This window comes from Haemorhous mexicanus, chromosome 1 (genome assembly GCF_027477595.1).
Source record: "Haemorhous mexicanus isolate bHaeMex1 chromosome 1, bHaeMex1.pri, whole genome shotgun sequence".
NCBI lineage: Eukaryota > Metazoa > Chordata > Aves > Passeriformes > Fringillidae > Haemorhous > Haemorhous mexicanus.
The window spans coordinates 144343985-144370455 of NC_082341.1; the positions used below are offsets into that span (position 1 = coordinate 144343985).

Sequence of the window (26471 nt, forward strand, 5' to 3'; positions counted from 1 at the left end):
GATCTGGGGATCTGCCTAAACATCACCTACTACTGTTAGATGCCGAGTAGTGGGACAGATGGATACCGGATCCAACTGAGAATGGCACTTCTTGTCCTCTTATTTCCAATGCTGTACACTCAGCTTGACCAAAAAAAGTGTTAATTGATGAAGACAGTAAGGATTGAAACAGAAGCACAGCCGTGAAAATTTCCATGTACTTTCTAAGGGGTCAGAAGTATAGTGAGGACTCTGATTTCCTCAGTTCTTTTATAAAACAACTATCAAAGGCAGGAAGGAACAGGACAAGGGCTAGTGGCAGACTGAAAAGAGGGTAGCTTTAGATTGAACACCAGGAAGAAATTCTTTACTGTGAGGGTGGTGAGACACTGGAACAAGTTGCTCAGAGAAGCTGTGAATGCCTCATCCCTGGAGTTATTCAGGGCCACATTGGATGGGGCTCTGAGAACCCTGGGCTAGTGGAAGGTGGCTGGATGTGCCTGTATGGCAGGAGGGTTGGACCTAGATGGTCTTAAGGTCCCTTCCAACCAGACCATTCTATGATCAATCCTAGTTTTATTCTATGTTTGACTTCTGGAAAAATCTCATTAGAAATCATAATTACGTTACATTGTAAATGGCACCATCTTACAATATGATTTATTTAAACATTGTGTGAAAGACTGTACCTATTCCTGGAATCCCTTTTACCAGCCTGTTCTTTGTGAATGGGTGAAAACAAGTGATTTCCACTGGCACTGATCACAAACAGCTGTTGTTAAATAACAGACTGACTGCTGAAAGCTTTCCTATTTAGCTAAAAGTCTTTCATGGCTGGCTGCAGCACAAACAGCAGTAGTTTACTTTTTTCCCATAAACTTTGAGAAAATTTGTTTTTTCTCTTTCCAATTTACACGAGTGAGAAAATACATACATACATACATACAGTGTATATATATATAGATATATATAGAGATATATTATATATATAGATATATATAGAGATATATATGTATCTATATATATACACACACATATATGTATGCTTTTATATACATGTAATATATATATATATATTCACCAAACATGTAAGACAGTATTGGGCATGCATTAGTTCAGAAGGACTAAGCATTCTGGATCAAACTGACCAGTAGGCTGACTTTTGAGAAATTTGAAAATGAGGAATGAAAAAAAACCACATCAACATCAATAAAATAATAAGAAAAGCAGACAAATGCAATCATGTTCTTGCAGTCATACAAAGCAGCTAATGCTACATTACCAGTAGACTGAGTTGCAATACTATGTATAGAAACATATAAAAATACAAGCACGTCATAACATTATACAGCTAAAATCTTGCCAGACAAGTTCATCAATACAAATTTCATAGGTCCTATGTTTCCTTATTCACATTCTAAAGTAATATACTACACATATTGAAGGACAATTCTGTGCTAAACCTATCCACAGTGCATTACAATGTATTGTCCAGTGTATTGGAACTTATTTTACCTGTCAGCTGAATCACCTGGTTATTTGATATGAATATATATTAGCATCACAGCAATAGTTTAAAGGTAACTAACAGTCTCACAGCAATGCAATGGTCTGCCAGGGACCATTGACTGCATTGCAAAGTATATTCCTCAGGTTAGAAGCCAGACACTTGAAATTCAAGTAACTGAAGCCAAAGATGGAACTTGATATTTATCATCACTGATGCATGTACATTAGATATTTTATCTTTGCTCAGATACACATTCCACATACAATATTGTGTTTCAGCTAAAACAAATGAAAACCATATAGAACCCTTCAGTGCATACTTGCAACGTGAAAAAAATATTTTCAGACATCTTTACAGTGGCTAAAGTCTGAAAAGTCTCTCATGAAAAACCACGGCTTCTGATTCCAGAGCTACATCCTCTGTTAAGTGATGAAACTGTCCTTGACTGGAATGGGAAAAATACAACAAAGACTGCTCTTTTGTAGTCTAATGGGTGGCAAAGTCATTTTACAGTCCTAGAAAGCAGTGTTAGGAACAAGTGCAATGATTCCCGCAGTTGTACAGGAAAAAAGGACATATAATAGAAAGGAGTAAAAGGGATATGGACATTTAGTGAAAATAAACCCATATTGAGAAGAAGGTTAAGATTTCTTTACCTGTAATCAGGCAATTTATCATGCTGAGTTCTGGAACACAGTTTTCATGTTCTGACAAGGGATAAACCACTGTTATTGGGTAATTTCTGACAGTGCTTTCATGATACACTTTGTGTTCAACTCACAAGGTCTCTCAGACATTTTGGAGCGTAACAGGAGCGCAGAGCAAAGGAAACTGGCTGGGAATTATGCTTGCTGAAGCTCTTCTGAAAAAGCAAGTATTTTTTTCTGTGCCTTAGACAGATGCCATGCATGCAGCATATGCAAGAAATAGTTGCATAGTACTCTGTGCTCCGGGAAGAAAGGCCCTTCCTGACTAGCTGGAAGCTTCAGGGTTAGGTGAAAGAAAAAGGTAAGATCAAAAAAATGAAAACAAAAGAAGTGATGTCTGATAAGAAGACAGTCGAGATTTCAAATGCTGCAGGCCTTGAAACACCACAGGTATATGAAACTAAGGTTCCTTGGATGCCAAAATCTTGAGTCCAGAATATACTACACAGAATGTACTTCTTTGCAGGGGTGACAAAGAATTGTGCTGATCTCAAGCAACATTTCTTCAAGGAACCTGAAGGACAGTAGGCAATAACTGTTCAGACACCACAGGACCCATAAAGTCTACAGGAGGGGGACAGCAAGCTGCAATTGCTTTCTCTTAACAAGTTGACCTTCTAGTCCTGTGCTTGGCAAGTTCCCATATTCTCAAAATTTCTGACCACTCAAGCCCCTTTTCAGTCAGGTTTGTAACTCCAAATCATTCATGCTGTTTACTGGACCCACCACAGCAAGAAAGGTCTTATTATGTGGGAAATCAGAAGATGGGACTGAGTCTAGTACTCTAAAGTTTTGATTATGGAAAATGACAATAAATCTCACATGGTAGTGATGAAACTTGGTATGACAGTGCTCAGGTTCCTCCCAGCTCTGATATCCATATGGACAAAGCAGATAGGGCGAAAAGGAAGTGGCATCATGTTTCTGATAGAGTGGGAGGGTTCCAAATTTTCATCAAGCCAGCCTTTAATACTAACAGGCTGATAATGCTGCCAAAATCCTAGGAAAACACTTCTGTAAATGAGGGTTTCATGGTCCTGACTTGCTCACCACACATATCCTGAAGGCAATGCTTCTGTTACAAAGATCCTCTAAAACCCAGTCAATGACCCAACACTAGAACACAAGGCCCTTACTTGTTACTTGCTCAGTTATAGAATCATAGAATATTTTAGATTGGAAGGAACCTTAAAGGTCATCCAGTTCCAACACCCCTGACATAGGCAGGGACAACTTGCACTAGACCAGATTCCAATTTGGCATTGAACACTTCCAGGGATGAGGCAGCCACAGCTTCTCGGGGCAACCTGTTCTAGTACCTCACCACCTACACATAAAGAATTTCTTCCTTATATACTATATACTATCTAAACCTACTGTCTTTCAGTTTGAAGCCGCTACTCCTTGTCCTATCCTTGCCCTTGAAAAGTCCCTCTTCAGCACCTTGTAGGTCACTTTTAGGTACTATAGAAGGCTGATGTAAAGTCTTGTCCTTCCTGAACCTTTCCAGGCTGAGTAATTCCAACTCTCACAGTCTGTCTCTACAGAAGAGGTGCTCCATCCCTCTGATCATCTTCATGGTCCTCATCTGTACTCACTCCAACAGGTCCATGTCCTTCTTCTTCAGGGCACCATTCCTGGATGCAGCACTGCAGGTGGGGTCTCATGACAGCAAAGCAGAGGACAGAATCACCTTCCTTGACCTGCTGGTCCCACTGCTTTTGATGCAGCCAAGGACATGTTTGGCTCTCTGGGCCACAAGTGCACATTGCCAGTTCACGGTGGGCATCTCATTAACCAACACTCCAAGCCCTTCTCCTGAGGATTGCTTTCAATCCATGCTCCACCCAACCTGCATTCATGCTTTGGATTGTCCCAACCCAGCTGCAGGACCTTGCATTTGGCCTCACTGAACATCATGAGGATTGCATGGGCCCACCTTTCCACCCTGGCCAGGCCGCTCTGGATGGCATCCCTTCCCTCCAGAGTGTCAACAGCACCACACAGCTCGGTGTCTATGGCAAACTTGCTGAGGGTGCACTGGATCCCACTGTCCATGCCACTGACAAAGATGTCAAACAGTGCCAGTCCCAATGCCAAGCCCTGAGGAATGACCCTCACCACTGGTCTCCACTTGGGACATTGAGCCATTGACCACATCTCTCTCAGCGTGACCATCCAGCCAATTCCTTATCCAGTGAATAATCCATCAAAACCATGTCCATCCATCCATCCATCCATCCATCCATCCATCCATCCATCCATCCATCCATCCATCCCATGTCTCTCCAATTTAAAGAAAAGGATGTCATGTGGGACTGTCTCAAATGCTTTGCACAAATCCAGTTAAATATACCAGTTGCTCTTTCCTCACCCATCAGCTCTGCAGCCTCATCATAGAAGGCCATCAAATTTGTGAGGCACAATTTGGACTTAGTGATGCCATGTTGGCTGACACAAATCCCCTCCTTACTTCCTGTGTGCCTCAGCACAGTTTCCAGAAAGATCTGTGTTAAGGAATACACTCAGTACAGGTAGCTCAGTGAGCAGCTGCAGTGAGAGCTGCAGATTGAGCTCTGGGTGGCAGGAGCCTGAGGCAAGAGGCTGAGAACTGGCACCCACCCTTTGCATAGCAAAGGGCCCAGGGACCTGTGGCACCAGCCAGCTGACTCAGAGACACAGCAGGAGCCAGTGACTCAGCAGGAAGAGCCCAGACCTTCCTCTGTATCATAAGGATACAGAAACCCAGGGTTTCCTTTGTTCCAAAGCAGCAGCTTGAGCTTATTTTGTTGCTGTACCATGATAAAGCTATTTTAAGAATTCTGTGATCTGAGACTCTGCTATGGGAAACCCTGGGCTGAGCTGGTAAGGAATCCTTGTTTGCCTGTGAGAGTAGTGTGTGTGTAGGGAGTCAAGCTGTGCACACATCAGCCTGGAGACACCCACTGTAGAGGGGCTTTGCTTCCAGCACTGAAATCTCTGGTAGCAAGAGTGTGACTGCCTGAGAAGGGTGGGACAGAAAAGTTTCCTTAACATCTGTTCTATGATCTTGCTGGGCACAGAGGTGAGATTGACCACCCAGTAGTTTCCCCAGTCTTCCTTTATTCTGTATTTAAAAATTAGGGTTTCCATCACTGGAACCGGACTGGACTGCCACAACTTCTCAAATACGATGGATAGTGGCATTGCCACTTCATCTGTCCCTTGGGACCAGTGGATACACCTCATCAGGTCCCACAGACTTGTGCACCTTCAGGTTCCTTGATCCTGATCTCCTACAACTGGTTCTTTGTTCTCCCAGCCCCTGCCTTTGCCTTCTGTGGCTGGAGAACTTGCCAGTGAAAATTGAGGCAAAAAATTTGTTGAGTACCTCAGCTTTCTCCATGTCCTGGGTAACCATATCTCCCATATTCTTCCAGAGAAGACTCACATTCCCCCTAGTCTTCCTTTTATCACTGGTACACCTATAGAAGATTTTCCTGTTGCTGCTGACATCTCTGGCCAGCTCTAATTCTATCAGAGATTTAGCTTTCCTAACCTGATTCCTGCTTCTTACTTTCTCAACATTTCTCCCAGGCTATCTGTTCTTGCTTCTAGTCTCTGTAAGGCTTCCTTTTTGTGTTTGGGTTTGCCCAGGAGCTCCTCATTTATCCATGCAGGCCTTATGGCATTTTTTGCCTGATTTCTTTATTGTTGGGATACATCACTCCTGAATTTAGATGCAGATGAGATGCAACTCTGAAGGCCCTCTAATTTCGCTTCTGGAAGAATACAGTGCTAGGGTACCTTAACAGATGTTGAATAGGACTATGCTGGAAATGGGAGGGAGGGAGGGAATCAGTGTTACTGTGACTCCCATTGGGCACATGTGTATTTCAGTAACTGAGTGTCAGTGCAGGATGAACAGAAAACTTAGTGAAGAAATATTTTCAACAGGTATCAACTGCTGAGATGATTTTCAATGAGGCACAAAGCTTTATTCTAACATGTTTTGCTAGGAGAACTACTATCCTGGCAGGATAATCAAGTAGCATTTCTGCCCTATATGAAACTCAGAGAGGAACTTAGAAGGGGGCCTAACATCACCCTAAATGCAGGTTATCATTTAATCCAAATCCAAAAATGCTTCTCAAGCTCAGCCCTATGAGCAGATTGCTGTATGTGGATGCTTTGCAGAGAAACACACACAGCACTGTTGTACCACTTTGAGGACAGTCTCTTCTCTGCTAGCCCAAAGCAGGACTCACATTGAAAAATCTCAGAATAACTTCTTCCTTCTCTGTGTAGTTATGTAAGGCTTTTTATAAAAAAATGATCTTTCAACTCAGGCTTACAGTGATAACAGTGTAATAATGGTTTTCCAACAGTGTGCAGCTCTCCCCAAGAGACACTGGAAGATATTTTGTCAAATTAGTTCCTCAACATCACTAAGTCTGGGGAAAAAAGCACAGATCAGTAGTTGGGCCTGTGCCCTTCTATCCTAGTGGAGGTTGGAATAGTGTTTCTACCAATAATAGCCTCAATCAGGCAATCAGGCAGTTCTTGCTCCAAAGAAAAGTCTTCCTAAAACTCAAGACAAGACTTCAATTACACAATCACATACTATTCTGGCTTTAAGAGACTGGATGGTGTGTCTTGAATGAAGAAGAATGAAATGGTTTTAAGTCACTTTCTGAAACAGGAGTAGAAAAGAATGCTATTGAGTTTTAAAAATGAGGTTAACTTTCTCTGCAGACAACAGAACACAAAGCCACTTAAAATATCTGGTAACTATTATATAATGCTCTTTTAAAACTTTCCCTGTTCGATCCGGCTTCAACTGGGGTATGTACTAAAGTCAGTGGAAGCCTTTTTGCTGACATCAATGGGTTCTGAATTAGAACCTCATTCCTTGCAACCCAGCTTGTGTGCTACATTAATTCAGAAATGGGTTTTAACAGCTTCTTTCACCTAACAGTCTCCTGAGCTGTGCACTGAGAGACAGAGGGCTTGTCCTCCCCTCTTTTTGGAGGACAGCAAAGCACAGCATAGCAATAGCTACAGTGTGATCTGGACTTTGTGAGTGCAATTTCCAAAGGGCAGAAACAGCTTTTCACAGGAAAAATGTTCTCCAAGTGTTAAACAAAACAAAACAAAACAAAACAAAACAAAACAAAGTTACAGAAAAAAACTATTCCAGTAACCTGGATCAGGAACATATAAATCATAATAAGAATATGAATGGACACAGTTTGGAGAAACTGGGAATGGGGACAGAACCACTTTTAGAGAACAACTGACATACCAAGAGCTTTACAAGTTGTACTGTGGTTGAGAAATAATATCTTAAGCATAGCACTTCCATCAAGCACTTACAGTGGACACACACTCCAGCTTATCCACTGAAGGTGGACAATGAGGTGATAAGGGACCAGAGAACTGCTGTCATCCTGTCACTCACTGTTCCCCCACCCTGGAATCAAAGAATGAACATGGCTTTTCTGCACAGGGGAATGTTCTTATAAACTCTTGTTCTGCCCATAACTTCAGCTCTATTTAGGAAGATGGAAGTAAACAGAGTTTTGGTTCCCCTAGCTTTTTGAAAGAAAGAGTCTGCTCAAGCACTCTGTTTTTATTCACCTGGGAGATGCCTGCTTTCATATTATCCCTGGTGGACCAATAACACATGAAGATTATTGGCTTTCAGACAAGATGTTTACAGTCCATCAGGTCCATTCACAGATTTGTGTATTAAAATGGTATTTGTGTATTGTTTCACTGATATGAGTTTGGATTAGCGCCACTGTTTTCCTCCCTGCAAGGACAGAGAGCTCTTGCTCCCTCACACAGTCATGCCCAGCTGAGCTCTGGAACACAGGGCAACAAGCACAAGCTCTTGTGGCTGGTGGTCACGCCAGTGGCCACCCAACCCTAAAAATCACAGCTTTGAATGCAGCATGTTCTGTCTCTCTGAGCTGACCCACCCTACTACCATCTGGGCGGTGGCTCACACAGTTACACTGTAATAGACCCCAGCAAAGCAAGGAATAAATTCTTCTGACAGAAGTTCTCAGACTGAGCCATTTCCCCAAGGATATACTGGAGCGGCTCTGAAGTGCAGCACAATGGCCAACACCATTGTGGGAGAAGGCAGCCAGAGCTGCAGACCTCCAGCTTTTTGTCAAGCTTGTGCTGCCTTTCACACAGCACACACTGCCTTGCCATTAGGGGATCAGAGTATGTGAGAACATTCCCTCTGCACGGCACAGAGACTACATGAAACACACATCCATGCATCCAGTGCTGATCTGTCCTTCACAGCCCAGCACATGCTTATTCCTTCTCTTACTGAAGTCCAAACTTGTATCCTCAACTGCATGGGCAAAGAATGCAGCATCAAAGGGTGCTGCCCTGAATCCCTTGGAATGGGAGTCACTGCTGCCTAAGCGAGCCCAAGTCATACACCAGTTATGTGTCCAGAGGGGAACCAGAGATAAACAATTCACATCACAGGAAATACATAGCTCTCAATGTAACATACGAGTCTATGCAGGAATCTATCTGGATAGCAGTGATCAACTGATCCAAATTTATAGCTAATGTGTCTTCATTGTCCCATATCAATCAAATTCCAACTTCCATAAGCAGGCCCATAACAGTGTTGGTGGATGACCAGAAATTTGCAGTCCATCAAACTCTCAAGTAACATTCCAGATTCGGTGGAAGAGAGAACCTGGCCAACACTGAAGAAAAGGATGTAGAAATAATGGATGAATGAATAAAGGGGAAAAAAAAGAGATCTAACATCTGGGGAAGGCATTCATGCTTCAGCATGACATGACACAAGATGAGGTGAGCTTCTATTAACAGCTCATGGAAAAACAAAGGAACCCTAAAACTCTGCATCAGAATCCACAAGACACCAAGCCTGAAGAAACAATTCAGTTGAGATTTCAGCTCTTTCAGATAAAATGCAGCTTATTCAACTAATCGGAGTTTTCCCTGTGAGCACAGTGAGCAAGGCTTAATTAGGAACATAATGTAATGTGTGAAGGACATTTTGTTAAAAATACACTGCATGTGCTGAGGAACTCTGTGTGACATACAACAGGCACTGAACCAAAACACCACAGAAGTATGTGGTTTATACCATTGAACTACCAAACAACATTTAACACTGAGAAAGGATTGCAGATATATAGTAGAGGATGTCTAAATGTTCCTTTACAGCATTGCCACAATAACTGCTTTTCTTTCATGTTACCACAGCCATTACTAGAGAGCTAACACCAAAAGTCATCATAAAACATCTAAACCTCATTTGGAAAATATATATAACCTTTTTTCTTACTTCTTCTTCTCTGTCTTCTAATCTAGACCTAATATTAAGCCCAGCTTTGTTTATTCTTAGCAGCAAAAATTAGAAGCAACTCTATTCAAGTCAATAAAATTACTGCAACGTGAAGAAGGAACCAGCCATCTGCAAAAAACAGTCTAACAGGTAATTTTCCACTGACAGCTCTTACCATAAAACAGGTGACAGAAACGACAGTGTTTCATCGAACACTGTGTTTTATCTAACACTGAAAGTAAACAATTAATGCAAAATGGATAATGCTTTAAAAGACAGTAAGCCCTCCATCTGTGCCCTATATACATCATTATTTTCATCTTAATAAGCAGACACTTAAGAAGGACCACCATCAAATTGTAGATAGATGGAGCCTATTCATCACACAAAGCAGGCAGCTTAACATCTCTATTTATTTATGCATTGTTTTACCTTTTGATCCCCCCTTGGAAAGCATGTGGAATCCTTGAGACACTTTCACGCATCATTTCTTGTAGAAGAACATCAAGTCACCTTTCATGCCCTCAGGCAAACTTCTCCTATCTGATCTCAGTAACTGTCCATATCAAAACTATTTTCCATACCTTGTGTAAGCAGCTGGAGGTTTCGGACTTCTTCTCTCACCTTCAGCTGAAGGACTTGCTGCAGAATGTGCTGTCGCAGGCTTTCCTGGGCAATGCCCATTCGTTCAAGCTTTTTGTCAGTAAGTCTCAGCAAAGCACGGCCTGGAAGAAAAAGCCAAGAAGAAAAATCACCCAAGGATTTCCATTACTGCAATAAGCTCACTCTGACATGATAATTCACTACAGAAGAATTCTCAGCCCTGAAATACCTTATTCTGAGCAGATATTATTCCATCTGTTAGGTACTCCCTTACAGCTAGAGACCTATGTGCAACTCCCCCCCTTTCTATTGTTTTTCTGTATTGTTTTGGTGCTTTGTGAGATACAGGCATGTAAAAAAGGTATCTTGTGTCATTTTAGACAACCAGTTGCTGTTCCTTAAGGACCAGTTGGTCTCCCATGGGTAGGACAACCCCTTTAAGTCTACAACTGACATAGGTGCCTAAATAGACTCTCACCTATTTTCAAACATCACGTCAAGAAATGAGTGAAAACCAACGACTGTGGGTATTACAAATTAACTCAATTTAAGTTATATCAGTGATGAATATTGTTGCAATTCAGATATGTCTATAGTTTAGCAGCACCATTTCCCAGGATGGCTCTGTACTTCACAGTTCAGCCTTCCAAATCCCTCTTAACAGCAAACTATCACAGCAAAAATGGAAAAAAAACCCCAGAGATTTCTTATCAATTATATCTAAAACATTCAAAAAAAAAATATTTTGTCTGACTATAAAAAAACATATGCCTATGGTCTTTGCAGGCATTCACTCCCAGTTTGTGACTTATCTTTAGTATTAGGTTAATGCTGAAACATAGCCCCAGGCAGACTGTAGATGTTAAAAAAAATCAAACAATCTACGATTTTGCTAGTGGAACTCTGACTCCATCTTTTGGGCATGGCTGTGCTATAAATAAACAGGAGCAAGGCTGTACACTGGCTGAACCAACAATAAGGAATTACTTAAACAAGCAGAGAACCAAAGCATCAAGCAGAATTTTACCCTAGGAAGAAAATGAAAACTTACTTTCTTTGGTCTTCCCCACTGCTGTGAGGTAGTACAGGGAGGAGTGTTGTGCAGCCCCCTACTGACTCCTGATTGCCACTGTACACATTTGCTTTCTAAAGGTGCCCTGGCCAATAAAAACAAATCAAATTGGAGCTACATTGATACTACCCTAAAAATGACATGTTTGGTTCACTTTTTTAAATAGGTTCAACTTTTTACCTCCTCTGTTTTTTAATTATGAAAAATCCCTTCTTTGACTTCTCAGGCCTTATTCTGAAACCAGAAGAAGATAGCAAAGAGCAAGTTATTCCCTCTGCAGCACAGCAGCCTCTGTGCTACCATTACTGTGGCTTTTGGATGAATGGTACAATTTAGCTCATCAGAAAGTGTTACTCAATACAGTAAGATAAGGCCCTTATTCAATGTCTTTCCTTGCAAACTAGCAAGGAGGAGAGAATTTTTATAATTATTTTAATTAAAAAATTTAAGATAAATGCCAAAAATTTAAAGGGGCACAGAATATCTGCCCCAAACCAAGGAGTTAGCAGTATGCCTTTCACAAACTGCTAGATTTTACTCACAAGCAGTTCCATAAGTTCTTGATATGACACAATGTAAAATACTGGGATATTACTATTAATAAAGCAAGATGTTATTGATCAGATAAAAATGACAACATTCATAGATGTTCAGCCCTTCTGTGTCTCTCAAACATTACACACTACAAAGGATGACCTTTTGAGTAGGAAACCTTTCTTTGAAATCACAAACAAGAAGAATTCTAAGGGTTAATGTAATAACAAACTATTGAAATTAAGTCTCTTGCAGATCAATGCCAGCTGTCGAATTCTCCTGGTGATAAAGGCAGCAATAATGACTTCAATTTTTATATTGTCTTATCACACTAAAATATCTTAAAGCAATTTATAAAGTATGTACACCAGTTCAAGAGCATGATCTGTAATGTCAAATTAGCAACTGAAAGCAAATAAAAATACAAGACACCAGTATAAAGAGTGCCAACACATATGTCATCTTAGGGCAGGGAGTCAGCAACAGTAATATGAAAGGACAGACAGAGGTCATGCACCTCCTCCAATGCCCTCCACTTCTTTTTGGCCATAGATACAGTCATTACTCTTTCCTTCCTCTGGGCAACTCTTTACTTCACATTCAAATCGTTTTTCTACCCCAGCCACTGCCTTTGGAAGTTGAGTGTGCACAAAACAGAGAGTCTCTTTTCAACTCTTGGCATGTCAGTTCTTCTGCAGCTTAGGCTCAAAGCAGGATGCTATTGACTCATATTCTCTGTAGCAGCTTGCACAAATTGCCTTAAATTACCCCTTTCTTGCACCAAATCCAAAGTGACATGTTGAGGCAGTGATGAGGTGAGAAAGCAAACATCCAAATGCGGCATTTCAGGAATGCACTAAGGGACCTGATTGTGAAAATTCAACCCTCCTCATACCTTCTTCCCCTTCAACACTTAGAACAACAACATCCAAGCCACAAGTGGAATAATTTTCATTCTGACACTTAATCATGCCTTTGAAAAGATATTTTTAGTGCCTGGACCAGTCACTAAAGCCAATTAGTCACTAAGACCAAGATCCTGACAATCACCTAATGATTTTGGATGCTTCCCTGTCTTACTTCCTGTATTATGCATATCTGAAAGAGTAATCATTTTGTGCTGAGAACTCTGTGCTATTGAACATCGAGAGATGTTCAACAGCACAGAGAATTTGTGGAGTCTCTGTCTTTGGAAGCATTCAAAACCTGTTTGACCATGTCCTGAGCCGCACTTGTCCCCGCTTTGAGTAGATGATTGCCAGAGGTGCCTTCCAACATCATTTGTTTTGTGAAATAACCTGCATGAAGGATCTTGATCTAAATACCTATTTTCTTTTAAAAAGCTAAGATTAACAAAGGAAATTAATACACAAAAGATGGCCATTTTATCAAGCAACATGGTTAAACAGAGAGACAGCTATAAAGTAAAAATTGGGGGTAGATTTTTAATTTTCAGAGAGTGCAGATATAATATATTATCAAAAGCAGGACATTTCTAAGAGTATACACTGTTCTATTCTATACATTTTCTAAGAGTATACACTGATCTTTGCTCAGACACAAGTAGAATGAACTTAACTACCATTGCAGGAAAATTTCCCAACACTACAGAACAGACACTACCTCTTAGATGTAGTAGCTACCTGCCCAGCAGGTACATTTTTTTCAAACAGGACATTTTTTTCAAAAGCACCTAAACTAAGAGAACCATAAAGGTCCCAGTGACAAACACCTAGGCCTTGGTTCAGGCTAGTTTGCAAAGCTGGAAACCAAATGTTTTAAACAAAACTCCACAACGCCCTCAGTATCTGTACACATCTTTTAACACCTAAACCCCAGCCCTCTCATACTCAGGGCAGATCAGCCGTGGAATGTTCTGAGCTACCCTGAGGGCAAATACAAAATATAAAACACTTTCCAGCTTAATAATAGATTGATGGCCTAATTCTTTCTAATATGACTTAGCTGCTACAGGTCTCATTGAATCAAGCTGGGATTAGATGAAAATCTGAATGGAGGGAGAAACATTGCATGCCACAGAACATTAGCATGAGTATAAGCACTGGTCCAGTGGGGCTGGCATTGGCCCTTGAGCAAGGAAGGCAGCACAGACTGCTGTACCTAATCAGAAATGCTCAGCCCTCCCTGCCTTGGTCTATCCTACTGCTCTTCCCCCAAGTGCCAGTTTACGGACACACAGAGGGACACCTCACAAGAAGCCTTGAAAGAACACTTGCAATGCAGGCAAAGGGAAAGGTAAGAAAGGGCTTATTTAACATGTGGAAAGAACTGAAGAAATACAGGGAAACAAGAGCAGATAGCTAGTGAGAGGCTGATCTGACACAAAACCCTGACAAAAAGTATGAGTAATTTAAAGCTGATGAAAATGATAAACCACAAGTAGGAACAAATGATAGTGTGAAATATGGCCAAGACAGGTCACCTTGTCTTCCAAGTACAGTATTAAAGGTATACCTGATTGTCAAGACAAGATCTACAGTTTACTTACTTGTAAAACCTGAAAAAAATAGGAAAATGAGATTTACTAAGCCCCTAAATTATGTAAGATGAAAAATTTTTCAAGTTTATACTTAAATGCTGCAAATGCCATTTTATTCTTAGTTAATAGATAGTAGTGGGTTTATCCAGTTTTTCAAACGTGGTGCTTTTGTGTTTACTTGAAATAGACTGATCACAGCTTTCCTCTTGCTTAAACAGCCTGATTGTTGGCTGCTCTTGGTTGCCTTGGACATATCATGTAAGAAATTTCCATGATAGAGACACAGGCATAAACATCATTGTTCAGGTGCTGGTGAGACACAAGTATAAAACTCTCATCATATACTCAGAAAAGAATGCAAACAAGAATGGGCAGAGAAAGAGGCTATGATTTCATAGTGAGGAATGGCAAAATTATGAGAGGAGGCAAGAAAAAAACAGTCATCTACAGAATGAGACTAGCCTCATGATGGCAGTGGGGGGAGATGAACACTGGGAAAAGAGAAGAACTATTGGGCTGAATACATATATAATATATATTATATATATAAATACATATAATACATATAATCCCTGACTATGTTAGGTAACTGATTTGAAAAGAGAACAAATGGGTGTGATTACAACTGAAGATGCTGAGTTCAGAAATATCTTTTAAAAGAAACAGCACACACCAGAAATCAATCAAATTTTCAGAGCAAACTTGGTATGACTTCATTATGCTTTTCTGGATAACCTATCAGATCTTCTACAGTCCTACATTTTCTGCCTTTCCCATGAGAATTTAAGACCCTGTCTCTCCTCATGCCTGTCTCATCACTAGTCAACCAGACACATCAGCCACTTTGTCACCAATGCCTTCTGGCAAATCTACAGCTATTTCCGCAAAGGCAGCTAGATCTGATTTGTCTTACTAATCATTTTAGCTCTAAGACTAATGGAGACCCCTGGCAAACTACAACTTGCATTCCCATCCTCTTTGTCCCTCTTCAGATATCTAATATGTCACAAATCAGGGAAGACTTATTTGCTTCAAAAGTAAAAATGGATTCATTTTTCATCAGACTTACCATAACAAAAACACCTTATTGATCTACCTGCTAGCGTAAGAGCAGCTGCCAGCCTAAGCAGCTCCCAAAATTGCTACTGGCACCTACTGGTACTTCTGATGTGATGAAAAAATCTCAGCTGGGGACCAGCTTAAATAGACAGGAGACACAAGGGATTCTGGCACAGAAATAAAGAAGAAGGAACAATAGTTTCTGATGATAGGGATCAGGAGAAGCAGAGAAGACTATTTAACCTTGAAGAATATTAAAGATCTCCACCTGAGGAAATTCTCCAACATCTGAGCCAACATCTGAGCCAGCATCCTATTAACAAAATCAGTAAACTTCTATGAAGCCACAGAATTACCTTCTTTAAGACACATGAATGGAAGAAGCCCATGACTCCAGTATGTTTCCAGGGGAAGCACAGGAACCCATAGGAAGGCTCATGTATCAATTTGCTCATGTATCAAACTAGCTTTGGACCCGCTTTTATTTGTTAGCACCATCAAAGATGATTCTCTTTCTCACTCATTATTTGCTGGATCTGGATGACATCCATTCTATAATAGAGTTTCTCAAAGAAAACACTGTCATACTGGTCAATAAACATCTGATCAAACTCAAAGAAGCAGCTATGTAAACAAAGGCACTTTCTGAATATCATCTGCATCCCTTGTTTCAACATGATGTCTGTTTATAGTTCTGACAAGACGAAGTGATGGCTGTTTTTATTTCTGGCAATAAATCTACAATAAAACAAGTTTATTTCCATAAAGCCCTTCTCAGCTCAGAGTTTTCTTGCACCATCCCATCCTTCCTTCCTCCACACTTCCGAACCACAAGCTGGAACAGAATATGAAAGAAAAGTAACTCAACAGAATCTTTAACTTAGCTGTGTTATCAAAAATAAAACTAGCAACAACCAAAACATGGCTTTGTTTCTAAATTTGTTTCTGACAAACTTACTAAGATGTCAGTGTGGCATCTGTCAAGCTATTTAACTCAGATTACTTAGTTTGATGTAACTTCCTCTCACCTTAGTGCTGCCTTTCCCAATTCCCACCATATTCTATCATATACCACTGTCATTTTCTATTCTCTTAATTCTGATACAGTCCTTTGAGCTATGTATCTCCCATTCAATGATGGCCTCTGAAATTTCAATTAGGAGATGTTTTTCTGACACTCAGTCTTCCTTGCCTCTTCCCAAGGATGTCTCCCAGGTAGCTGCCCCCAGCTGCTTCTCCCCAGGCCTCTCTCTTGGAGGATGCTGTGCTTCTGACACAGGCTCAGGCATGCACATCACCTCAGTCACAGCCACACTGGATTTGTGCTACTGAACAAAACCAAAAAACCTGTGGTAATGGTGAAGTCATGTAAGAACACTGAAAGACAGTGAGTTAACAGAGCATGGATCTGGAATATTCAATTTAGGAACTGCAATTTAAAAGTATGCTTCTTTGTCCCTGGTGGATACTTCCAGCCAAGTAGGTCAAAAGAGTCCAGGTACCTTGAAAATAAGTTGAAGACAACAATCCTTCTCTGGAACTGAAATTCTCCTGACTCCCAACTCCTCCCATAAATAAAGCAAGCAATTCCTGCTTCTTGACGTACCCACACATTTCCAAGGAAGTATTTAATTGCGTACTTTGTGGGATCACACATCCTTCTATCATAGAATCATTTAGGCTGGAAAAAACCTTTCAGATCAACTAGTAACCCAGCACTGTCAAGACCAACACTAAACCATGCCCTAAGAGATGCCCACATGCCGTTTAAATACCTGCAGGGATGGTGACTCCACCACTTCCCTAGGCAGCCTATTCCAGGGCTTGACAAACCTTTTTGGCAAAAAATCTTTCCTAATATCCAATATGAATCTTCTCTGGTAGGGTTGTTGTAACCCATGTGCAGGACCTGGCACTTTGCCTTGTTGAACCATACATTTGGCTTGGAGCACCAACCCAGCCTGTCCAGATCTCTCTGTAGAGCCTTCCTGCCCTCCATCAGATCAACACTCCCACCCAACTTGGTGTTGTCTGCAAACTTACCAAGAATGCCCTCAATCCTTTTGTCCAGATCATTAATGAAGGTCTTAAGCAGAACTGCTAGAGATACCTAAGAGCCTTAGTTATAAAATTTTTTGAAATTAATGAATTAATTACTCTAGTGTCTAATGATTTACAGATATATTCAAAAATATCTTTGTTCTAAGACAATACTAGAATACAAATCTCAACACAGAGAAGGGAAGGGGTTAATGAGAGACTGTGCATCATGATTACTGGAAGTGGTTCAGTTGGTAATTTACTGTACTGATGGGAACTATATTGATTTCTTACAAGTCTTGAGTAAAAGACTGTTAGATGGTCCTGTTTTTCAGATGAACATATTCAGCACCTGATGATTTTAATAGGAGGAAATAGTAATAACTTGAATTCCCTTCTGAAATATAAATTCAGGCACAAATCATATTACAGCACTTTTCAAGCGTACTGTAAAATGTGAGACAACCATTTTTAGTGCTCTCAGGAAGGACCCAATAGGACGCACAAAGTAAATTAAGGATAAATGTAAACCTTTAGCAGGCAGTCTATAAATCAACATTGTTTGTTGTACATACATCTGCCACCCTACTTCCTGAACATACAAAATTATATATTATCTACAGCTATATAGAGACATAATAATGACATATAATGATGAGCTTTTATTATATTGCACATCATATATTTTAGGAAAAAACCCTAGGACTATTGTTTGTTGGTACCTGTGTGCTAGATTTATGGTCCCCCTATTCAAATAAACATTCTCAAGGTCTTTCCTGCTCATGATGGAGTGAGTGAATCTGTCAACACATTTGGTTTTGTTCAGCATCAGCAGGACATGCAGTTCTTCAATTCCTAGTTAATATAATGTTGCTCCCTGTGCATCACATTATGCACTATATATCCCATTTCTTTATTAATTTTTTAAAAAATCACGTTAGATCGTTCTTGCTGGCAAGTCTTGTTAATTCATTCAGGAGTAAAAATACATTCATATATTATAATGTACAGCTTCTACACAGAACAGATTAGGAAAGGGAAAGATGATTTGGAAAGCATTAGAATTGACTGAAGTCTTTAAAGCAAACTCAGACAAGAACTTTTGCTGTAACTCCTAATGGTGGACCTTACAAAAATCAGATTTCTTGCAGAAAAAAGGGATCATTGATTGCCACAAGAAAACCATAAACAAACATACACACCAAAAGACCCCAACAATCATTCTTGAAGTGACTAACCCAAATGGAACTGGGAAATCCCTGACATCACACAGAAGACAATCCATTTATAAGCAAAATCCTACATTATTTTCAAGCTTTGGGTCTGGCTGAGGCAGAGCTCATTTTCTCCTCAGCATCCCTCAGAGCCTGTGCTTTGTGGCAGCAGCTGGGAAGCCACTGAGAACAAAGTGTTTTGGCTACTGCTGAGCAGTTCTCCCTCCCACAGCATCCAGGCTGTCTTTCCAACATTTTCCCCCACACCTGTAGGCTTGGGATGGGCAAAATCTTGGGAGAGGACAAAACCAGGACAGCTGACACAAACTGAGTAAAGTGATATTACATACCACATGACATATGATCAGACATAAAAGCTAAGAAATAGGAAGAGAAAGGGAGTACATTCATTATTTCACAATGTTTGCCTTCCAGAGCAGCCACTACATGTGCTGAAGCCCTGCTTCCCAGGAAGTCACCAGACATCACTTCCTGATGGGATGTAGAGAATTAAATCTTTGGGGTTTTTCCTTTGCCTGAATGTCACATTTTATTTTAGCAAACTGCCTGTATCTCAGCCTACGAGGGTTTTTCTGTCTTATTTCCTTCCCCCGCCTTGCTGAGGAGAGGAGAGGAGAGACTTGGGGGGCACCTGGTGTCAAGTGAAGATCAACCCACCACAGTCACGCCTCGGAAGGAGATCTTGGGGACCATCTGACTCATTCTGCTGGGGACAGCCATCCCTTCTTCCTCCTGATTACTCTAACTGCCACACAGCATTTAGGCAAAAACCTACACAAAGAAGAAGTATGTGAAACATGTTTAATTCATTTTCTGAGTTTCTTTTAATGCCAAACTAGTGGGAAGCAAGGAGGACAGACATAATGTGAGCAGACAGCTTACTGTACTGCATTGCGGAAGGTCTGTGGGCCATCAAAGCTCTAGCACACCAGAATTTGAGAACTTGCATTTGCTAATAAGATTATCCAATCACAGCTTTGTTTAAAAGAAAAAGAGAAAAATTTAAATTTTATTAAATATTAAAATAAGATCTCATATCCTAAAGCTGAGGTACATATAGTATTAAAACACTTCCCAGTCTATATCCCTAGCTCTCTCCTGTTCCATTGTTATCTCCAAGCAGCTTGAAGTGATGCTTTCTTCCACACTCATACTAGCTTTATCCTTAATTTTTTAAATTAAAAAAAAATCAGAAAGGTTTTTTGTTAATATTCATCTGGTTAATAATTCATACTAATAAAAATGGAAAATTAAAAGCAACATGCTAATAGGTTAAGCACTGCAGACTGCTTCAACTCTCCTAACCTGAAGGAGGAACCAGCCACATCTCTCCAGATGCATGTTTTGCTCTAGCATTTTTCTTTGGGGGCTTTAATTAGAAGCTTGGCACCTGTCAGGTGGCACACATCACCTCTGATATGCCTTGAACCTTACTGTCTATGCTGCCCATTTTATAACCTGGGAAAAAATAATTTTCCATTGATAAAAGCTACCTCTACTCAATTATATGCACAGTCTTACAGACACAGGCACTAATCTGCACTGCTGGCTCAGTAGTACACCAAACTTTGCATTTCTTCCAGCTTTTATTACTGTAGCTGTGAGGAGAATCAGGACATAAGGATTTTATTTGGCCGGTCTATTCCTCCTATTTCATAGTTACACTTGACCTGTAGAACACTATGAGACAGTCATTCTGGATCAGAAAAAAACCAGATACCTAAGCAACAAATTGTTGCAGCTAGCTCTTAAGCAACTCATCCCTGTAACAGAATCCAGACCTTATTTTTTAAACTCTGTATTCTGTACCTCCAGAATCTGGCTCAAAAATAATATTAACAATAATGATCCAGAACTAATGTGCAGGAGCCTTACCAGAGGCTGCAGCCCAGCCGCCGGCTCTATCTTTGGGTCCCATTCTCCCAAGCAAAAATAAAAACTTGTTTTCCACTACAAAATGCAGGAAAATGTTGTGGAACCTTTTTTAATAAAATAACTGCTATAGCTAGGAGCAAGGGAGCTCTTCCAAAGAGATGGAGACAGCTCATCTTCAAACTTCCAGCAGAACGTGCAGAAGCCCAGTTCCGGCTCCAGGCAGGGGGCTGGCCCAGGTCCTGCTGAGGTGGGACTGCACTGACCTTCCTGTGATGCACTTGGGAATCTCTGTGCAGGGTGCAAGGGCTCCAAGCTCTGTCAACCCCCAGCCTCTTTCCATGACCAGGCAGAGAACCCACCCCAGCCCTCCCTTTCCTACATGCTAGAGAAAGGGCCAACTGCCCTGGCAGGTGGATAGTTTGGAGACAGGATTTGAAAGCCCTCAGTCTGAAGAGGAGGCCAGACTTTTTCTCCCTTCTGCTTCCCTGCTGAGATTGGGACAATGTTGGGCACGCATAAAGAATCGACTGCAGGCACTGAGGTAAATCCATGGCTAAAATAAAAAGGGAAACCAGATGTTCAGGTGCCTCCAGGCTTTTTCAGAAACCACAGAAGGGACTATTCTGGATGATAATTTAGGAGTTCACTTTTCAATCCAGAGCATTGTACCTAGGACCTGAGTTAGGCATAATGGGATCTGTGAGTGTCACTCACTGGCTGTTCAGCAGCAGATGTCTAAAAAAGAGCTTGGGACAAAATACTCTCTCATTCCCCAAAAGCTTGTAATTTAGCAACTAATTAACAAAACCAGAGTGGACTAATTTTAGCTACAGCTGAGCCTAAGGTCAGTGGATGGCTTCCAGTGACTATAGCAATACTTAGAGCTGCTTGTGAGAGGAATTTCACCAACATTTTAAAATGGCAGAGTAATTCTGCCATTTCCAATGTGATTTGATTTAGCAGGAAGGGGCAAAACAAGAAAAAAGTGCTGCAAGGTAAACCCAAACTAATTAAAATGAAACACTAGCTAAAAGATGAGGCTAATTCACAATCAGAGCCACCTAGCAGTGAAATGGGTGATTCTCAGGTCCCTGTGGTCTTGAAATTGAGGTTTTGGAAGAGACTGTTCAGAGGAGCTCAGGTTATTGGGGTCTGTACAAGAGGGAGTCAGGAGTAGTGGAGGGCTCTTTATCTCTGCATGAGCTCTAACATTGAAGAAAACCTTGGGAAAAAAGCGTGGGAAAGAGCAAAAGCAAGACAAGGAAATTTATATAAATCAAACAAGTACCAGTAAACTCCCAAACCTCAGGTAATATGGGGTGTTTTTCTGCTTTATATTATATTGGCTTTCTGATAGCTTCAGTGGGTTTTCTTTCTACTATAAATTAAATTTTTCCTTTCAGACAGAACAGCAAACATTAAATCACTGTATTATGTATAAACCTTCAGTTACACCTTGTTTTTAGAAAGAATATATATAGAGAGGACACATTTGAATGCATGACATGATCCACCTTTAAGTCTTTCTTTAAAGAGGCACTGAGTTGAACAAACACTAATCAACCTATAAAATCAGATTAGAGAAAAAGCAACAACTATGGCTAGTGAATGTATTATAACCCTTATTGACAATTTGCCTGTAATAATTTATATAGAGGAAAAGACTGGAACAATCATCACAGAAATTTCCTACAGTAACACTGCAGACTAAGACACTGCAGTAGATGAGCAGATCTCAGCCTCACACACTGAGCAGATGTCACAGTCTTTAAGCACAGCTCTTTCACTCACAGAATATGCATTAGGAACCAGTGATACACTGGTTAAGTGCAGGGTGAGATGCTTTACTGATGCAGAGAGGGACTATTCTGACAGGTTGAATGAAGGTGCTGTCACTCGTACCAGTGCTCTGACACAAATATGCAAAATAATTTTTCCACTGGTTTACACACACACACACACACACACACACACACACACACACACACACACACACACAAAGAAAACAGAGAAGGAAAACATCATGTACAGCCTGGCAAAACTTTTATAAACCACATGAGTCTAGAGAATATTTTTTGAATACTGAGCCACAAATTGAATCCTCAGTCAAGTACTAAATTGTTTATCTTCATCTCCATTCATTAGCTTGCACTCAGTCTTCAATACAAAAGCCAAATCATTTTAGGGTTAGTTTCAAATGTGATTTTGATTATGCACAAAAGAAAACTTCTTGTTTCTATGTTATAAAGAAACATTTAGGCTTAACTCTCTCTCCTGGGTTGTAGACACTTGTCTTGTGAAACTCCAGCAAGTAACAATATTCAGATATCAAGAGCTGAACAGCAGCAATCTAAACCAAAAAAGTGACAACAGATACTAATAAATTATTTACTTCATCTTCCAGTGCATAATTAAAATTCTAAATCAAATATCCAGATATGTAAATACTCTTCACTCAATTCACTTATATTTCTTTGTAATGTTCTCCTTTGAGTCACCTTTGTGACATCCATTTTGCTAGGTTTTTCCCCACCAGCTTTTTTCTGTTTTCTTCCCACTGAAACTAGTTCTCTTCTGCAGTTTTCTCAGACTACAGAGCTTCCCTGGTTAAGCCATATGTGAGCACTGACAGTATGAATTCCTGTAAATACCCCTGAATTAAATCAGCTGGATGGTATGTAGGATTACAGCTGTCTATAGATTGAAGTATCAAGTACAAATCCTTTGGCACAGTTGCATAAGAAGCTGATGTAAATCAAGGTATTTCCTGTCTGCTCCCAAGCAATTTTCTGATGACCTCTGAAGATGGGCAAGCCAAGATTCTTTCTGCAACATACAGTAAGACATGGGTACTCCCAGTCATGGCCTCAGGACCTTGTATCTGCTCTCAGCAGCCATGTTCTACTTAAGTGATAAGGATCAGATCACATAAGATCCATTCATAATGGTCTAAGAAACATTTTTGTTATTCAGTGAGCAAGAAAAGACCTGGGATCCTGGTGAATACCAAGCTGAATGTAAGCCAGAAATGTGCCCTTTCAGCAAAGAAGGTCAGCTGTTGGAACCCTGGTTACTGAGAATTCTAGACTTTCCTGGGCTGCAGTAGGACATAGCATTTCCAGCAGGTCCGAGGAGGTGATCCTTTGCTTCTACTTGACCCTGGTGAGGCTACACCTGGAATACTTTCTAGAATCCTGTTCTAGAATCCCCAGTACAAGACAGACATAAACATTCTGGAGCAAGTCCAACAAACCACAAAGATGATTAATAGATTGGGGCATTTATAAGGTAAGGAAAGGCTGAGAGAGTTGAGATTGCTCAGACAGGAAGAGAGAAGGCTCAGGGGGAGCTTTCCAACATGTATAAACAACTAACAGAAGGAATAAAGAGACAATGGCCTCAAACTGAAACAAAGGAAATTTCATTTAATTGTAAAGAACCTTTCTTGAGTGTGCTTGAACACTGGAACAAATGTTCAGAAAAGCTGCTGAGTTTCCATTCTTGGAGATGCAACTGACAGGACATAGCTCTGGACAATCTGCTCTCGTGGGCCCTGCTTTGAGCAGGAGGTTGGAAGATGATCTTCAGAGTCCCTTCTAACCACAGTGACTGTGATTCTATTCCATAAATGTACAGAGGGGCAAATCAGGCAGCTTGAACTTCAAAAGAGTTAGCAAGGTCACAACTACCAGGTACTGAATATGAGAGTCTTACGTAATTTGAGTATCGATGTATTCAATTGAGATGTGCAAACCAAGGAGTCAGGTGAAAAAATACCTACCTACACTCAAAATTGTTTAGATGCACATGTACACCACCTGCAGAATCCCTCAGCAGCAGCAGCATCCAGACATTGGACTTCTCTAAAGAAAATGCTATAAGTAGCAAGGTTAGAAGGGCAGAAGGATGGAGCCTATTAGGCCTGTAAAACATGTGGGATTTTTCAGCCCTTTGAAGGTCACTTGATGTCACCCATTCTGAAAAGAGGACTGCATCTGGTTCCAAGGACATGCATTCTCCACTGCTGTCCACACCATTAAAGTAACCACTGCCACCAAGGTTCATCTGCTGGAACTCAGTTGTTTGTACTATCAAATCACCCCTGAGATTTCATGATACTGACCTGGGCCACCTTAACAGTTCCTCAGAAACTTCCAGGTATATTTCAGGAATGAGCAGAGACTGGGGGCTATTTTCCACAGATGGCATAACTCAACCATCCTATCCTTAAGAGTTAGAACTCCTAACAGCATGGGCACAAGTTGTTATAATTGCTTACTATTAGCCTCAGTGTCAAATGATGTTTGAGAAACACCACTGACATCAACATGGCAACATTACAGAGCCAGAAGTTCTCTTGTCAAAACCCAACCAGCTCTACTAACATAGTACATCTGCTGCATGAGGGTTTGTTCAATCTTAAAAGACAAGAGGATTTCCAGGATTCATTCACTCTTCCTGAAAAGTACAAGCATAAGCTGGTTTCTCAGAAATCAGAGGTCAGAGGAGAGACAAAATTACCTCCTTTCTTGTGAATTCTGTGTGTCCCTTGGCACAAGCCAGAGCAGCTGGAAAGGATTTCCTCTGCTGTTTTTCACCTGTTCTTTCTACCTGTTCTAAACTTTTAAATGACTTTGTTCTCTCAACAGTGAAAATGATGAAAAGCAATGGAAAAGAGATGTCTGGTTAAATTTTTTAAGTAGCAATTTCATTTAGATTTAATTTTTACTTCTAGGCATTTAAAGAATTCTGCTGGCTTTAGGCCTTGTCTCAGGTCTTACTTATGAAAAAGTTGTTCCAACATTTTCAAATACCAGAAATGAGAAGGCAAAAGAGAAGAGGTGTAAAAGACTGGGATACTATGTTTGAGGAAAGCAACACATTTCTTTGAGGAATGCTACTTCTGTGAAGTCCTGTAAGAGACAATGTGTGAAAAAGAGCCCAAAAAGCAGTAATGTCAGGTCCAATTCTGGATTACTTCTGAAGGGCAACATGCTGCATATCACATCGCACAAGTCAGAAGAGCTGTCAAGGATTTTTACACATATATTCTGCCTGATTCACAGGGACCATTAATTATAGTTGTAGGGTGTGCCTATGTCAGTTCACTCATAATTCTTGGAACATCCTTAATATCTTCTGCAATCCTGACCTCTAAGCCAGCACTGTTTCTCAAGCACTGCCAGGACACATGGAAAAAATGCCATTGGTTTCCTCCCACCCATGAGTACAATTATATCACTAGAACAGTCTCCACAGGAACAGCTTTTCAGCAAGGGCAATAAAAGGAAAGGAAGATTGACAAAAATCTGTTACTTCTAGAGAGAGTCACCAGGTTTTGGTCTTTACCTAAGCACAGTAATTATTGGGATATCCTTCCAGTCTTGGGATAAACACTATGTGATCCAAGTTAATCACCTTCCTACAACTCTGCAGACTGAACACCTTCTGCTTAGTAACTTCCCCAGTACTGGAAAGGACCTCCTCTTTGCTAGCCAAGGGCCTCCTCCTGTAACAGAGTGGCTGGGTAACAGCAAACCTGCTACCGGACCGCTGTAAGAGACAATAAAACTACTCTGCTGTCACAAAAGTGGTAAAAACAAAGCTCCTAATGGAGCTCTCTCAGTGCTCCTGAATGGTACAAAGCTGTTAATAAGAAACGTTGCCACTTTCCACTCAAAGTTTTTAGATTCACCACAGATATTTTCATCAAGCTTTAAAACAACACTCTGATCACCTGGAGAGGTGGTGAAAGAGGTTAAAAAAGTACCGCAATGCTGGGACTTTATAAAGACCCTGACTTACACCCACAGACATGCTGACAAGAAGAACATTTGCATCCACAGAGAGAGTCCATACTGATCTTCTCCTGAGATCAGTGTGGACTTGCAGCATTTCAGACTGCCAGGCATTCAATGCACTCCCCAAGTTTGCAAAACCTTCCACTGAACCCTTGCCCAGAAAAGAGAATCAATTCAAGTCTGCCTTAAGAAGCCCCAGAACAATCAAGGAAAATGGCCTTTCAGA

General features: G+C 40.7%; 1 protein-coding gene across 4 annotated transcripts in view; it reads right to left on the reverse strand.

The window, feature by feature from the left end:
- The window catches only part of SAMD12 (sterile alpha motif domain containing 12), a 184396-nt gene that overhangs the window by 90814 nt on the left and 67111 nt on the right, over nt 1–26471 (reverse strand). For all 4 annotated transcript variants that reach the window (XM_059865685.1, XM_059865712.1, XM_059865693.1 and 1 more), the window contains exon 4: nt 10111–10251. In XM_059865685.1, coding sequence (XP_059721668.1) covers nt 10111–10251 — 141 coding nt within the window. The remainder of the gene's footprint in view (nt 1–10110; nt 10252–26471) is intronic.